The sequence below is a fragment of the Embiotoca jacksoni genome, unplaced genomic scaffold, assembly GCF_022577435.1.
Source record: "Embiotoca jacksoni isolate LCO1_2020_lvr unplaced genomic scaffold, fEmbJac1.0.p SCAF_24, whole genome shotgun sequence".
NCBI classification, from domain to species: domain Eukaryota; kingdom Metazoa; phylum Chordata; class Actinopteri; family Embiotocidae; genus Embiotoca; species Embiotoca jacksoni.
The window spans coordinates 4,110,129-4,125,153 of NW_027185375.1; the positions used below are offsets into that span (position 1 = coordinate 4,110,129).

The 15,025-nt window shown below is 46.3% G+C and overlaps 2 protein-coding genes across 6 annotated transcripts in view; both read left to right on the plus strand.

Moving 5' to 3' along the window:
* The first annotated feature begins 16 nt into the window (after positions 1-16).
* Positions 17-10,919, plus strand: drap1 (DR1-associated protein 1 (negative cofactor 2 alpha)). Of its 5 annotated transcripts, none has more exons than XM_069159133.1 (7): positions 17-105; positions 2,009-2,081; positions 2,467-2,560; positions 3,306-3,431; positions 4,740-4,830; positions 4,943-5,031; positions 6,504-10,919. In XM_069159133.1, the coding sequence occupies exons 2-7, from the start codon at positions 2,027-2,029 to the stop codon at positions 6,691-6,693; spliced, it is 645 nt and encodes a 214-aa protein (XP_069015234.1). In that variant the 5' UTR covers positions 17-105; positions 2,009-2,026; the 3' UTR covers positions 6,694-10,919. The 5 variants fall into 5 exon arrangements, with proteins under 5 accessions (XP_069015234.1, XP_069015233.1, XP_069015235.1 ...); XM_069159132.1 differs by lacking the exon at positions 17-105 and adding an exon at positions 1,070-1,304; XM_069159134.1 differs by lacking the exon at positions 17-105 and adding an exon at positions 1,337-1,421.
* A 1,559-nt stretch (positions 10,920-12,478) lies between these two features.
* LOC138204032 (mitogen-activated protein kinase kinase kinase 11) overlaps positions 12,479-15,025 on the plus strand; it is a 41,081-nt gene continuing 38,534 nt past the window's right edge. Inside the window, exon 1 of the mRNA XM_069159136.1 lies at positions 12,479-14,538. Coding sequence (XP_069015237.1) covers positions 13,782-14,538 — 757 coding nt within the window. The 5' untranslated portion in view covers positions 12,479-13,781. The remainder of the gene's footprint in view (positions 14,539-15,025) is intronic.

Below are 15,025 nucleotides of genomic sequence, written 5' to 3' on the forward strand. Positions count from 1 at the left end.
CTAATTCAACCGAGTCCCGGAGTTTCGCCCTGTTAAAAGGAAGACGAAATTAAAACAAACAACAACAACAACAACAACCATCTGCGTCACATAAGTTTAATCAAGGTGCTGACTCGGTGTTAACTCGCGTCGGGCAGAACCGGACGGGCTGGGTTTGTTTACGGAGGCTGCTAGTTAGCCAGCCTGCTACATCAACAACTCCCCCCCCCCCCCCGCCATCAACTCTTTTACAAAACAAACAAACAACAACAACAACAACAACACACGTTACTGTTCATCTTCGTCTCCAGTTGACGTTTAAACTGAACCCGCAGAAAAGACTCGCTTCCGTTTTTTGTTCACCAGCTAGCCGACCCGGCTAGCCGATTGTACAAATCTTAAAAACTAATTCGACTTCCTGACCAAAAAAAAAAAAAAAAAAAAAATTGGACGTTTATACTCAGTAAGTGACGTTATAACACGCTTTTTTTTATTTTTTATATTTATTTATTTATTTTTTTTACCGGTAGAATAATCACACAAAATGACCGTAAACGTTGAGGATCAGTTACCTGCCGAAGTTTTGTTGTGTTGATTTTCAGCGACGCGACGACTCGTCAAATATCTGCAGCTGAACTCGAACCGCTTTTTTTTTTATTTTTATTTATTTATTTATTTACACTCAAAACACGTCGCTTTTATTATTATTTTTTTTTAAAAAGAAAAAAAAAAAAAAAAAAATCGGCGCACATACATTGTAGTAAAAGCTGTGTTGTTATTTAAAAAAAAAAAAAAAAAAAAAAAAATCCAAACACACACCGGTCGTAACATCATCTTAAAAAAAACAAAAAAACACAAAAAAAAAAACCCCGTACCTTTTTAAATGAATATCGCAGGTTCCTCCGGGGTTTATATATCCGGCGGGAGGGGGGGGGGGTGGTGTCGGCTGTCTGATAACCCGGCGGCGCTTTGTGACCCTGCGGAACCGAACTGACCTGCAAGGCAGCGGAAGGAAGGAAGGAAGGAGGGGGGGGACGACTGACGACGACGCACTTGACGAGTTAGCCCCGCGGAGCTACTAGCCACAGCTAGTGTGTGTGTGTGCGCGCGCGGTGGCGGCGGCGGCGGCGGCGAAGTATACACATATATATATATAAATATATATATATGTATATACATACACATGATCAAAGATTAATAACGTGGAAAAATATTGCTTTTTTTTTTTTTAAATTTTATTATTATTATTTTTTTTTTAGTCTAGCCTTCCAGGTCATTTAACTATGCCCAGTAAAAAGAAGAAATACAACGCCAGATTCCCTCCGGTAAGTTCGGCTGAACTCGGCGTCGGAGCTGAGCTGCTGACTTCGGCCTCTTTTGTTTTAACAGCTAACAATGCTAACTAGCAAACGCGAACCATTTCCCCGTAAACTACAAACTACGTTAGTCGTTTGTTTCCTCTTCTCTCTCCCCCCCCCCCCCTCTCTCCCCTCTCTCTCTCCTCCCACGACGCTGCTAGCTAGCCCCCCCCCCCCGGTATTTTTATTATTTTTTTTTTTTTTTGCTTAAAGTGAATTTCAAGCGTGCGCCGGAAATTTGCGAGCGAGTCCACTTTTACGGACGTTGTTTTTAGCACGTCGAGCTAAACTCGAGTGAAACTGTTGTGAATCTGAGCAAAAATGTTGTTGTTGTTGTTGTTGTTGTTGTTGTTTACCGAGACAATCCGGTGGAAGTATTTACAGCGCAAACGCTACTTTTTTTAAAAGCGGATAAACACGGCAGGAAGGACCGGTTTTTATCACTCGATCGCGATTCTTCCCCTTTTAGAAACGTGTTGACTGTAACGTTTTGCTGACATTTTACAGCAGTCGATGAACACAAATCTACCTCGAATCTGTTTATTTTTGTTGTTGTTGTTGTTGTTGTTTTTCTTGCAGTGATACAACTTTACTCGTGTCTCTTGTCTTCACACATGTTGACCCACTGTGCAAACACGTGTTTAAAAACTAGACCTTTTCTCTCGTTTCAGGCGAGGATTAAGAAGATTATGCAGACAGATGAAGAAATAGGAAAAGTGGCCGCAGCAGTACCTGTTATTATTTGTATCCTTCCTGCTTGAGAGGTCTCCAGTGTGCAAGTTCGAAAGGGTTTGTGTTCACAGTGTCTGAATGTTTTTTTGAATGATTTACTTGCTGAAGAAAATGAGCAGAAAAGATGACCTGTCAACGAACGACTCGTCAGCCCTGAACTGACTCTGGATCGAGTGCAAAGTTTTGTCGACCGGCGTTGTGATCAGGCGCCAAAACTAGTGGACCGGTCCGGTAACATTCATCGTACTTAATCGGGAGTTCGAGAGCAGCCCTGTTTGAGGCTTTGCACAGCTGCGGTACTTTTTTTTTTTTTTTTAGGTTCATGTGATGGAGTCGGTCGTGTTTAGATGAGGGACGCACACCGCCGGTATCATTATTTCCTCAACTGAGACATCAGCAAGAGCCCTGGAGCTTTTTTTGGAATCGTTGCTTACAAAGGCCTGTCAAGTCACCCAGTCTAGGAATGCAAAGACAATGACAACGTCGCATCTGTAAGTTTTTTTGTTTTTGTTTTGTGTGTGTGTGTGTGTGTGTGTGTGTCTCGGTAAACCAACCCGTTCGACAGCATATTGCACCGTGCTCTCCCCGCTGCGCGCACAATTCGCCGCGCATCCCCGTGCGTCGTGATCACAAGGCGGTGAGCTAAAAGCGAAGGTGCAGATGCGCCGCAAGACGCACCGAGATCCGGCCCGAGCCGTCCTCCGTCCGATTTATTCAGACCGAAGCACCGCAGACGGGAGCTCCCCGCCGGCTGAACAACAAAACGGCAAGTCGTGAATACGGCAGTAATTTGATTCTGGATACGTGCAGCCGTAAAGGCGTTGTGTCTTCATTTGCTTTGGGTTTACATAAAGGCACTCTGAAGCGCCCGATACGCCGTATCGTTGGATTACCTGCTGCGCTGGTGCTTCCTCGACAGCGCTGCCGAGCGGGTTTGTAAACACATTTGCCAAATCCCTCGCATCCGAACGTACCTGCTGGCCACGAGGAAGACGCGGCTGCCCAGACAAATCTCGCCGGTGTGATGCTGTCGAAATGTTGGAACGGTGCCGTGCATCGCTCTTGTTTATCTGACACGAGGTTGACCTTTTTTTTTTTTTTTTTTCTTTTTTTTTCTTTTTTTTATTACTATTATTATTTTTTTATTATTTTTTTATTCAGCTGCTCTTATTCACAGTGCGGGGTAACCCAAGTGGAGGAAGCGACGATTTGACAACTGTGCGTATGTGTTTGCAGAAAACAGTGTATCGAGCTGGAGCAGCAGTTCGATTTCTTGAAAGACCTGGTGGCCACCGTGCCGGACATGCAGGGCGAGGGGGAGGAGAACCACGCGGAGGGGGGGGGAGAGAAAGTCCCACGCAGGTGAAGTTGCCTTTACATGGTGAAAACACTCCGGTGCGATACGAAGCCGGCCGCGTCCACTCGCCGTTAACCGGGAAACGGCTGCCGCTGCTCATCGAAAGCGACCGCAGCGATATGTTTGGTCATCCCTGCGTTGTTACCTTATCACGGGTTTCCATTTTGTTTTGTGATTATAGATTAAAACAAAACAACAACAAACAAAACAAAACAAAAACTACAGAACAACAACAACAACAAAAAAGGCAAGAAAATGAAAGAGCAGGCGCATTCTTTCCACAGGCCGACTACTAATTATAGACGAACTGCGGAGAAGAAGAAGAAGAAGAAAAAAAGAAGAAGAAGCAATATTGACTGTCAAGTCAAACACTCGCATTTGTAGCAGAGAGTTACACGCAAATGAAATGAGTGAGAAGTCTTCTTGTCACTAAAGATTGCGGCTGATTCGATTCTGATTCAATTCAAAGTGGTTCCTCCTATTTAGACATTTTGAGTCAACCGTGGGAACGAGGCGAGCGGAGTGTCGGGAGTTTCTGACAACGTGCGCTGGCTCAAAGCAATTCCCGCCAATAACCGGTCTCCTTTGGAGGTTATCTTATTATCGCCCGAAGATTTACGCCGCGGAATAACCGCCTTTCAACTCTTCGAATGTGTTCACAAGATGTTGGAACGCCGGCGCCGTGCTGCTCGTTCAAAACATCTACGAACGTCGAGTCGTCCGCTCGCAAAGTATTTCTGGCTCGCGCGCCCTCGTCCGGAGTAGATTTAAAAGACGGATCCCGAGCCGAGCAGACAGACCTCCGCGCCGCGCCGCGCCTCGCCACGCTCGCGATTCCGTAGCGCGTTTTCAACGGCGTACACGAGCCGGCTCGGCGCTCTGCCGCACGCAGCGGATCAGCCCGGCGGGGAGTTTACACGGCAACCGCCAACTGTATCCGACACGGTTACGAGGAAGGATGTTTTTATTTTGTTTTTTTTATTTTTTTAACAGCTTAAACACAGCAAACTGTATTTTTGTCTGTATAACAATAAACACCAAATAGGCCTGAAAAAAAAAAAGGCACCATTTAGCAACTTAGCGCAAAAATCAAGGAAAAGGGACCAAATCAGAAAGTCACCGAAATAAAACAGACAAAAGACTTTTACTCCTGAAACGCTGCGTGGAGTTTAAAAGAGCGTTCCAGAGGACTGAGCGAAACGGCGTCACGTCGTGTCCACACACACACACACACACACAAACTTTCTTCAGAAACTTTGCCGCGAAAAGTAGCCGCACGTCGTTACGTAAACGTTTTGTTTTCCCTCCCCCAGGGGTCGAAAGCCGGGGTCTGGTCGCAAGAACGGAGGGGCCAGCTCCAAAGGCAAGGACAAGAAGTTGTCCGGCACAGAGTCGGAGCAAGAGGTGGGAGATGATCTGCATACGGAGGCCTCCGGCTTTCTGTTGGTGATGATTTGTGTGTGTGTGTGTGCGCGAGAGGGCTCACGCTTTGTCTGCCCCCTTGTGATGGAAACAGGATGACTCCGAAGACAGCGAGACGGACGAGGACGAGGAGGACGGCTCTCAGTCAAGCACAAATCTGCAGGCTGCTTCCAGGTTTTGCAGGTACGGGGGAACAAAAAAAGAAAAAGAAAAAAAAAAATCCGCGGTCGAGATGCCGTTTGTCCAGACCGTGTTTTAAATCCACGCCAGACAGACGCTGCGCAGCTGGCAGCACAGTGTGTTCGGTAATTATCCTCCAGGCTGCAGTCAGAGAGGAAGACGAGGAGGAGGAGGAGGAGGCGGCTGTGCGGGTGCTTCGTTGCCTCGTACGCGCGTCTGTCTCTGCTCCTGAGGAAAAACCATGGATCTCCTAGACTTTGATTTTAAAAAACAACAACCCCGGTCAATATGAATTTTAAGTCATTTCTCCATAAGAAAGAAGAGCAAAGTAAAGAACGCCGAGAGAGCAAAAACGCACAGATGTTCTTCTTTCAGACGAGAACATCTGTGCGTGAATGCGATGGCAATACGACACATGGTTCTCGTGTCTGACTAAGCGCTGATCAGTCAGCGACAGCGTCGCTGACAGAATCATTTTAAAGCTCTCACTGGTGCAGAAAAACACATGAATCTTACTTTGCATGGTTTTACAAATCTGCCGCACTCTCTCTTTATATGGTGCTTTCCATAAAGGTCCTGCCATGTTTGTATATTATTATTTGTATTATTGTTATTATTATTATAAAGCTAATAATCAAACTCCAATCCCGAGTATACTGAATTGAGGAACAGCCTTTATAAAAAAAAAAAAATTATTTCCATCTGTAAAGAGAACATGAAAAAGAATTACCTATTTCGTCTCTCCAGAGTTACATCATCTCACTCTAACAGCAAATATGGTCAGATTTACGTGGCTGATAAGTCGTTATGAGGCTCCTGAAAGCCCTCAGCTCATATTATTGGAAATTGAAAAACTGTGCTGTCTCGTTCAGCCAGAAAAAAAAAAGCCTGGCAGAGGAGTTTACAGCTGGAATCAGCCAGGGGGCGCTGTTCTTCCACTACAGCCGACGAGGAAACCAGTGCAGGGTCTTAAATTCACTGTACACAGGAGCATTGGACGCCGGTATGAGCGTGTCGTTTACTCTCAGGCGGTGGCGAAATGTAGTATTCACAAGTCGGCGTGTTCTTCGTGGACACTTTTCCCACGATGCACCGCACAAAGGAAATGTCACACGTATTGTGTATTGTTTCCCGTAAGTATAAAAATGCTAGAGTATTGATCTCTTTTTTTTTTTTAATGCTAAATGCTAAAAAAAAAAGAAGAAGTATACTATGACAATGTGTACATGTAGTACATGTTATCCGTAGTAGTGTGTAGTGCTTTGACGCCGCACTCGAGAGCTCGCAGCGTTGCCAGATGACGCGCGGCCAATTTGCCGGCGGTTAATTCCCGTTTAAATTGGGTGCACTCTTCTGAGGATGCAACATATTGTGAAAGGACGAGACTCCTAACATACCTCTTCTTGTGCCCCCTCCCCCCTCCTTCCCCCCTCACCCCCCTTTACACACACACGCACACACACACACACGCACAGCACCAGCGCGCCCCCCGAGTACATGCACACGGGCGACACGGGCTCGATGGGCAGCGTGGCTCCAGCACAGCCGGCGGGCGGCATGGCCTTCGCCCCCCACCCCTCCATGATGAGCGCGGCGCCGCCTCCCCCGGCCCCCGCGCCGCACAAACACGAGGACGACGACGACGATGAAGACTATGACTCTTAGCTCCCTCTCCCCCCCCCCTCCTCCCCCCCCCCCCCGCTTCTCCCACTCCCCCCCCCACCACCACCACCACCACACCACCCACTCACTCACTCAATCTCACGCGCACACACGCACTCTTTCAACGTTATTTTTCGAATTCTTAAGTTGTTCTTCCGGCGGCTGCTGCAAGCAGAGGGAAAGACTCTTCACCGCAGCGCACCGACAGACGAAGCCCTCGACGGCCAGCTGTAAGAGACGCCACCCGCGGGAGACGGAAAAAAAAAAACTGGTTGCACGTTATGTGTTTTAATTTTCCTTTTTTTTTTTTTTATTTTCCCCATTTGAAGAGGAAAATCCAAAACGAGGATGTTTTTCTTAACAAGTCAGCCGTTTCGATTTGGACCAGCAAACGCGGCAGTCGTCACCGTTTCTGCCACGAAGTCCCCCCCCCCCCCTCCCCCCCCAAAAAAAAGACAGGAGAGGTCGGGGTTGTGTAGGTTGCTTTTTTTTTTTTTTTTTTTTTTTTGGGGAGGGGGGGAAGCACTTTTTCTTTTCTTTTTTTTTTTATTTCTTCCATTTCTTCCTAAATCCTCCGTAGTTAGACGTTATGAAGTGAACATTATCAGTCCTCGTCGCTCAGACCCTCAAGGCTGGCTGAAGAATTCCACGAGTGGCAGCCGAAGCCTTCTCCGAGCCGCCTCGGCCCGCGGGAAGCCGGCGAGCCGAGGCGGGGGGGGGGGGGGGGGGGGGCGTCGGGGAGGCCGCGCGCGCGCGCTCGCCGAAAGGGAACAGGAGGCCGTCTCGCCGCTAAAGCGCGTTGCGTTACCGCGTTATCGATATTGGGCTACGAAAGACTGCTGCTGAGATGAGAGCCCTGCTTCCTGGCTTTGTCGCGACTCGGCCAAGTCGGACTGCAACATAAACAAAGGAAGCAGGTGTATTTTTTACTATAGGTTCGCTTGCCGCAGCTTTTTTCCAATTAGTTTCTATTTTTAAGTCACGTTTTTATCAAAAGAGCCGTAGACCTGACCCCCCCCCCCTCCCCTCCTCCTCAAGTCAACCATATCAGCGGGTTAAGGGTGTTTGTTTTGGCAGTGGAAGCCTGAATATTATTTTATTTTATAGAAGCATTAAATTACCCGTCAGATGTATACCGCGACTCTTGGACCATAACTTTGTTTTTAAAGTTGTTTCTCTCCTTCTTTCTCTTTAATTTCCACTCCGGCCACGCCTCCGATTTTTTGAGTGACTTGCTCCTTTATCTCCAACATCCCCGCACCCCCCGCTCTCCACCCCTCTCCTCCTCCTCCCCCTCCCCTCCTCTTTTAGCTTGTTTTAAATGTGTTCATTGAAAGCAGAGATGGGGCTCCCCCTTTATGTGTCAGTCTCGGTATGAAATGATTGCGAACAGACAGTTGACGCTGTATTGTAAACTTTTAACATTCTTTTTATTTTGTATGGGTGAAATAAAGTTCATATTTCAATTAAAAAAAAAAAAGAAGAAAAAAAAAAAAAAGCAACCTTGTTTTGGTTCGTTTTCAACGCCGGAGACGAAAAGGCCGCGACGCTTTTCACGTGGAGAAAATCTGCAAACAGCCTTCAAATCTTCAGACTCCCCGTTCTTTTGTTCAAGCAGCTGGAAGCGCAAAACCCGAATCCTGCTGCGTCCTTGAGCAAAACATTTCCTAACTGCTCCCCTCCTTGGTGTTTTTTTTGTTCTCTCTCTCGCCACCACAGGCCAGAAAACGCGCATTTTGTAGTCTCAACTCCGCGCTTTTCCTACTTTTTTTTTTTTTTTGATTCCCTTCCTTTTCTGTATTCTACAATATAGGAGACTTTCCTCGTGGATGCAGAGCTGGTATTTTATCCCGCAGCCTCCCGATATTTGAATCGGATGAGTGCGGCGACAGTCGCAGGTTTGTGGAGCGCTTGATTATTACCGCCACCGTCTCTCGAAATGCAGTCCGGCAAACACTTTCGGCCCTGAGCGCCGGGTACTCGCCCCTTTCCTCTTCCTCCTGCCTTCTTTTATTTATTTATTTATTTTTTTTTTTTTTAAAACAGACCACTTTGTCGTGTAAACGCAGCCGCCCCTCCTCTAGACCCCACCCCGCACACGCACGCACACCCGACCGACCAAGCAGCGCAGAGCCGGAGCTGCAAAAAAAACCAACTGCGTCCTTCCTGCACAAGCGTTGACTCAGCGTACTGCGAGGAGGGCGGGGTTTCGATGTGTGTTGTGAGAGAGGGTGTGTGTGTGTGTGTGTGTGGTGGGAAGAGGGGGGGGGGGGGGTTGTAGGTGGTTGACTTTAGGAGGTCGCTGTTGAAACAAACGGCAGCCAATATGGGGCAGGGAAGGAGGGAAGGGAAGGGGAGCCATCAAAGAGGGAATAGGAGGAAGCACACTGTTTCCACACAGCAGCCGGGAGGGGGGGGGGGGGGGCAAAGGTGGCCCTCTTGATTGTCATCCCCTCCCATGAAGCCACTGACTTTTAGAAACATGGGAAAATGTGGTAAAAAAAAAACAAAACAAAAAAAACCTGGAATTCCCTGACCTTTTTTTTTTGGAGAATAAAAGCCTTTCATAGCGTGGCTACTTGAAGAGCACATGTTTAAAATGCACCTTGTGTTTCAGCACTTGATCGGAGGGGCCAGCGCAGTCACGTACTTCTCAGATGTGCACTTCAGGCTGCGCCAACATGCTCGTTGAGCATTATGCTCTCACTCCACCATCGTAGGTGGCACGTGGGATATCGCGTCATACATTATTCATAAGGAAAGGCCAAATTTGATCGCATTTCATACGTGGCACTGTGATGTAGTCGGATCCTTTGCTGAAGTGAAAGTGTCATTTATTTCAAAGGAAAAATTGTTTTATGTATGCAGAAAGACTTTATGACGTATGCCTCCTCAATGATATTGAAAAATTACCAGTCAGTCAATACCGAATACCTAATGGCAAAAAGACTCAGCTGGCGGCACATTTAAATTAACCAATTGATAGGAATAAATACATTTAAATTGAGATAAAGTCCTTCATTAAGTTAAATTTCATGCGTAATACACGCATTCTGTTGTGTAGGCTATTTGTTTTTGTTTGTGTATCTTTTTTTATATATATAATTGTGGCGTCTTGTAACGCTGAGACAAATGCTTTGCATGACAGGAAAGGAAAAAAAAAAAAAAAAGTGCATCTAATCGCAAATCAAAGTATTACAAAAAAAAACCTCGCGGTGAGTCACAATTTGTATGTACTGATGGTAAATTATGATATAACCTGTTAACTGAAACCTATGAACTTTTTTGCCCTTTTAAAAAAAGGTTTTGGCACAAATAGGCTTCAATAGATAAAGTACTGGTTATAGTAAACATACAGTCTCTCCCAGGGGATTTTTCATTATCTGGGATCAGAAACTGGCCAGTTTTCATTTTGAACAGTCAATCCAGTTTGGAGAGAGTCTGGTTTTACATTGTTTTAGCAGTAGTTTGTAATTTTTTAACGGGAAAATCCACTCAACTCTCGTGCTTTTACAGTCGAAAGATGATACAAAATTTTTTTTAAAAAAAGCTCCTCGGAATGAAACTTTTTAAGTTGTTCCGTTTGACTTCAGACGAACAGTAAAGGAGCGAATCTGAGTCCACTTCAGTTAAATCAGTTCTTCCACCTCGGTCGTGTAAGTTGCCCGTCAAACCACATAAAGCACATGAAACCAGCCACACGCTAAAGACTTTCAAATGTGTCGCTTTGAAGACGATCTTGAAGCTCTTTTTTTTTTTTTTTTTTTCTTTTCTTTTATTCAAAGTAACAAAAAGAAAATCTTCAAGAACTTTGTCCTCAGAAGCAGCAGGACTTGATCCTCGTTTTTTTTGTTGGTTTTTTTTTTTTTAGCCCTGGGACAGTTTTTAATGAACTGCTGTCCTTGAGTGTTTGGACTGAGTTTCACTAAAGACTCACATTCCAACTGATTCTTTGGGCGAGACACTTTATCGTTGAGTTGTAGGAGCAAAGGAAATAAATTAGCTGTAGACCTGATGGCATGTAATCATATGGCATATTGGATATAAATACATTAACAGAAAGAAGTTATAAGTTTGAAAAGTAACATTGCTTTACTGAAATGCAAAAGATACTCATGGCAGAAGAAAAGTGGATATTATTTGTCTGAATGTACATCTTTCAAAAAGTGTGGATTTTTAGGAGCTATTATTAGTACGATAACTATTAATAAAAGGTTTACCCACAGGTATATTGATATCACGTCAGTAATGACTTGTGTTATTGTGTTTGAAAGACTTTGCTTGCTTAATTACTGCAATGTTTTTGATCATTTTCTCTTTCTCAGGTTTAAATAAATACTGCAGTATTTACAGCCTGCAGCGGAAGGAGCAGTTTTCAGGTCCTAATACCGCACGGTGAAAGTAAAAGTCCTGCATTCAAACCCTGCCTGCAGTAAAAGTATCGAGGTACTATCAGTGAAATGTACTCCCAAGTATGAAAAGTAAAGGTACCCACTGCATTAATGTGCATTTTGCTGCTATAGTTATTTCCGGTTGTGCTAATTTGAACCACTAATGCTTAGTTTAATCTACAGTAATGATCCAAGTCATTTATTTACCTTAAAAAGTTAAACAATAGCTCGACCCATACATTTTTAATCTCCAAATTCAGAATCATTAAAATTTGGAGTTACGTGGTTTTCACTAGACAGGAAAAGTATGAAAGTATATTCTGAAAAGTAACTAGTAACTAATGTTGTGGAGTAGAAGTATAAGTTAACGTTATAAGGAAGTGCCTCGTATTTGAGAAATTGCACTTGACATTCAGCCCCTGCCTCCAGTATCAGGCCAGCCAAAATGGAGGAATAGGACGTAAAGTGTAAATTTCAAAATAAAAGCCAGATCAAAATGTGCCCTGTGGGATCAAAGCACAATCGGCAGTCAGGAAAATACTAATTTTCTCCCAAAATATTACTAAATAATAATAATAACAATAATTATAGTTATATAATTACAACATTAATATCATGGCTATTTTGACAGCAAATAATCGACTGCTGTTAAAAAAAATGTCGAATCTTTTACTTTGAAAGCCTGCACCTCACTCACGTTGTCGTATTTTTTTTGGTACAGTAGTTTTAATTTTTTTGCAGGAGCGTGGTGCACCTCCTGCACTGTGGACCACCAGGGGTGTGAAGTCAGCAGGAAATACCCACAAAATACCGCAACAGTATAAATTTGAAAAAAAAGAGACTATTATTGTAAAAAATAGTAGCCTGTTTGAGCACTCGCTTTTTGAATATTATCTGAAGTCTGTAATTTGCCTCAATTTATGAAGGCTAGACTACTTTACTTCGACATTTGAAATCCCGTTGTAACTTATTATTATTTGTATTGCAATAGAGAGCAACATGTAGACAAAAACGATCTGTACAGAGGTTTAATGAAAGTAAACTGATGATCTTGGATCATTGAATTGCCCACCTCTTCTCTAATGTAAATATATTATGTTAACACCGACCACATAATTATAATAATAATAATAATAATAATGAAACAATAAAGTTGGACAGCTACACACAGATATTTGCCGAGTTTGTACTCGTTGGCAACGCACGCCGACAATTAACTCGACTTCCGCTGACATTTTATTTTGACGGTTAACACCGGATGTTAGGTCACATGATTTTGTGTCTACCTTGACCGTGGTCATCTGACTCCTTTCCTGCTGGGAGAGAGAGAGAGAGAGAAAAAGTTTTGTAAACCCCACCCTCTCTACTGACTGGTGAGCGCAGACGTAGAAGTGGGTTCGAGGGAAGCTGGCGAGTTTGAACGCTGACCGACGAAGAGGAGTTGCGATCAGAAGTCACGATGGAGTTGCTGCGCTGTTTGGATACCGACCGGAACCGCAGGAGCGCCGAGCAGGACCGGGCCACGCGTTGAACTCCAACCAGGAACTAACTCGTTTTGTTTGTTTGTTTGTTTGTTTTCTCCCCTCCACCTCCACCACCACCACCCACTACTCCCCCAACCTCTCCCCACCTTGCGTGTTTCTCCCTGGAAAGTAAAGTCGAGCAGGTTCGGAGAGCTCTTCCTGTTTTACGGAGTCGGCGGCCCCGAAGTTTTTCGTTGTTGTTGTTTTGTTTTTTTGTTGTTTTTTGTAAACTGTTATGATAAAGCTCGACTCATCGCGTGATCTTCATAAGACCGTGAAGCATGGATACTCTGGCGCGACGGGACGCGGGATTTCCTGCGGGAGCGCAGCGAGGTTTCTGCCAGACGCCGTTGTTGGAGATTCGGGCTCAATAACGCAAAGCGGTCAGCGCCGAAACTTGTCGTGAAACACTAGGTTGGCTGGACTGAATGCTCCTTTCCTGCTATTCTTCTCCGCTCCTCGGCGCTTCCTGCTTTGTGGTGGCCACCGCACTTAATGGCTAAAAATACATTTAAAAAAAAAACACACAAAAAAACCCTCCAGATGGACAGTTAAATGTTGTGGGAACCTCGATTTTGGATTCGCAAGTAGCCACACTTCGAATTGTTTTTGCGATAAGTTGTAGGCAGAATTTGACTCTTCTTCTCCTTCCTCTTCCTCCACCTCCGCTCTTCAAAATCTCAACTCAACAGGTGGCAGTTTTGAACGTGGGAAGACGCAAGGGCTAATTTAGCCATTATGAGGTGATCAGCGGAAGCCTCTTAAACTGCAGGCAGGCTGGTGAGATGATATTGTGCTCAAACCATGTGTTGGGAAACCGCACGCCGCATCGCTTGAACAGAGAGGAGTTCGCTGGAGACGCTCGCTGTCTGTCCCAGCGTTGACCCACTTTGGCCGTAATCAAACAAAAGCCATCTCCCAGCTGACCCTTCGTAACGGAAAGCTTTTTGAGTTTCATGTCGAGGCGAATGAAAGACGCTCGCTGCTCGGTCGTCTTCGAGTTCTCTCCCGTTGCCCTCTTGTCGGTCCAACTTTTGAACATATTCCGTTGGTCCCTGATGAGCCAACAAGAAAGACAGGAAAGGGAGCGAGGCGCGATAAAGTACTTCTTTGTACTTTATTTTCAAACCCTTGGGGTGCAGAATCAGATCCAGTCAAAACATCTGCTGGAGGCTCCATGGAGCCGCTGAAGAACATATTCAGTCGAGGCCCGCTGTCGAACTGGAAAAATTTGGAGCAATCACAAAAAGGGAACTTCACCAACCCCGTGTGGACAGCCCTGTTTGACTACGAGGCGTCCTGCAAAGATGAGCTCACCTTGCGTAAAGGCGACCTGGTGGAGGTCCTCTCTCTGGACTCCGAGATATCGGGGGACGAGGGCTGGTGGGCGGGCAAGGTCAACAACAAGGTCGGCATCTTCCCGTCCAACTACGGCTCCTTCAAGCCGAGCGGATACGCCAAGCTCCCGGGCGGCGGCGTGGTCGGCGAGCTCAGCCCGGCCGTCGTGGGCGAATTCGAACCCGAGGAGGTGGATTTCAGGGAGCTGAGCCTGGAGGAGGTCATCGGGGTCGGGGGCTTCGGGAAAGTGTACCGCGGCACGTGGCGAGGCGGCCTGGTGGCGGTGAAGGCCGCCCGACAGGACCCGGACGAGGACATCAGCGTGACGGCGCAGAACGTCAGGCAGGAGGCGCGTTTGTTTTCCATGCTCACCCACCCGAACATCATCACCCTGAAGGGCGTCTGCCTGCAGGAACCCAACCTGTGCCTCATCATGGAGTACGCCTCGGGCGGGCCGCTGAGCCGGGCGCTGGCGGGCCGCCGCATCCCGCCGCACGTCCTGGTCAACTGGGCCGTGCAGATAGCCAGAGGGATGCTGTACCTGCACAGCGAGGCCATCGTCCCCGTCATCCACCGAGATCTCAAGTCCAACAACAGTAAGTCTTATTAAAAAAAACAAAAAAAGCTGATGAAATGCAGGGTATGGATTCGTGTTCTGGGTCTTCCGGGGTTCCAAAAGGCCTCTCGACAGTGAGTGTATCTGAAGCTGCTAACTGAACCTCCCGAGTCATTACCAAGCCGTATCTAGAACAGAGACGACCTCTTGGCTCTCGCTCAGTCTCCCAGACTCGCGTCATTAGTCCGCGTCCGCTTCGGATTCTGTCGCGTAATTGCTTCGGCGGTATGTCGGCTTTATCTCGACGCGTGCTTCAAGATCACGACTTAAGCGTTTAGAAATAAGATTTAGTGGCACGACGACGCATTCGGCAGCCGAAGTCGCGTGACACCCCCCCCCCCCCCTCTCCTCCCCCCTCTCCCTTCACCCCTCTCTCTCCCTCTCCCTCCCCCCCGGGGGTAGGGGAGGGGGGGGGGCTGAAGGAAGTAGGTCAAGGCCGAGGAGGCCCGAAAGGCTCGTAGACGGTA

Excerpts from the sequence above, each read along its gene's own strand:
- drap1 (XM_069159131.1), top strand. The coding sequence starts at position 1,952 with ATGTTGACCCACTGTGCAAACACGTGTTTAAAAACTAGACCTTTTCTC. Across the intron at positions 2,082-2,466 it reads AGCAGTACCTGTTATTATTT|CAAGAGCCCTGGAGCTTTTT; the intron begins GTATCCTTCCTG and ends CTGAGACATCAG. Across the intron at positions 5,032-6,503 it reads GCTGCTTCCAGGTTTTGCAG|CACCAGCGCGCCCCCCGAGT; the intron begins GTACGGGGGAAC and ends ACACACGCACAG.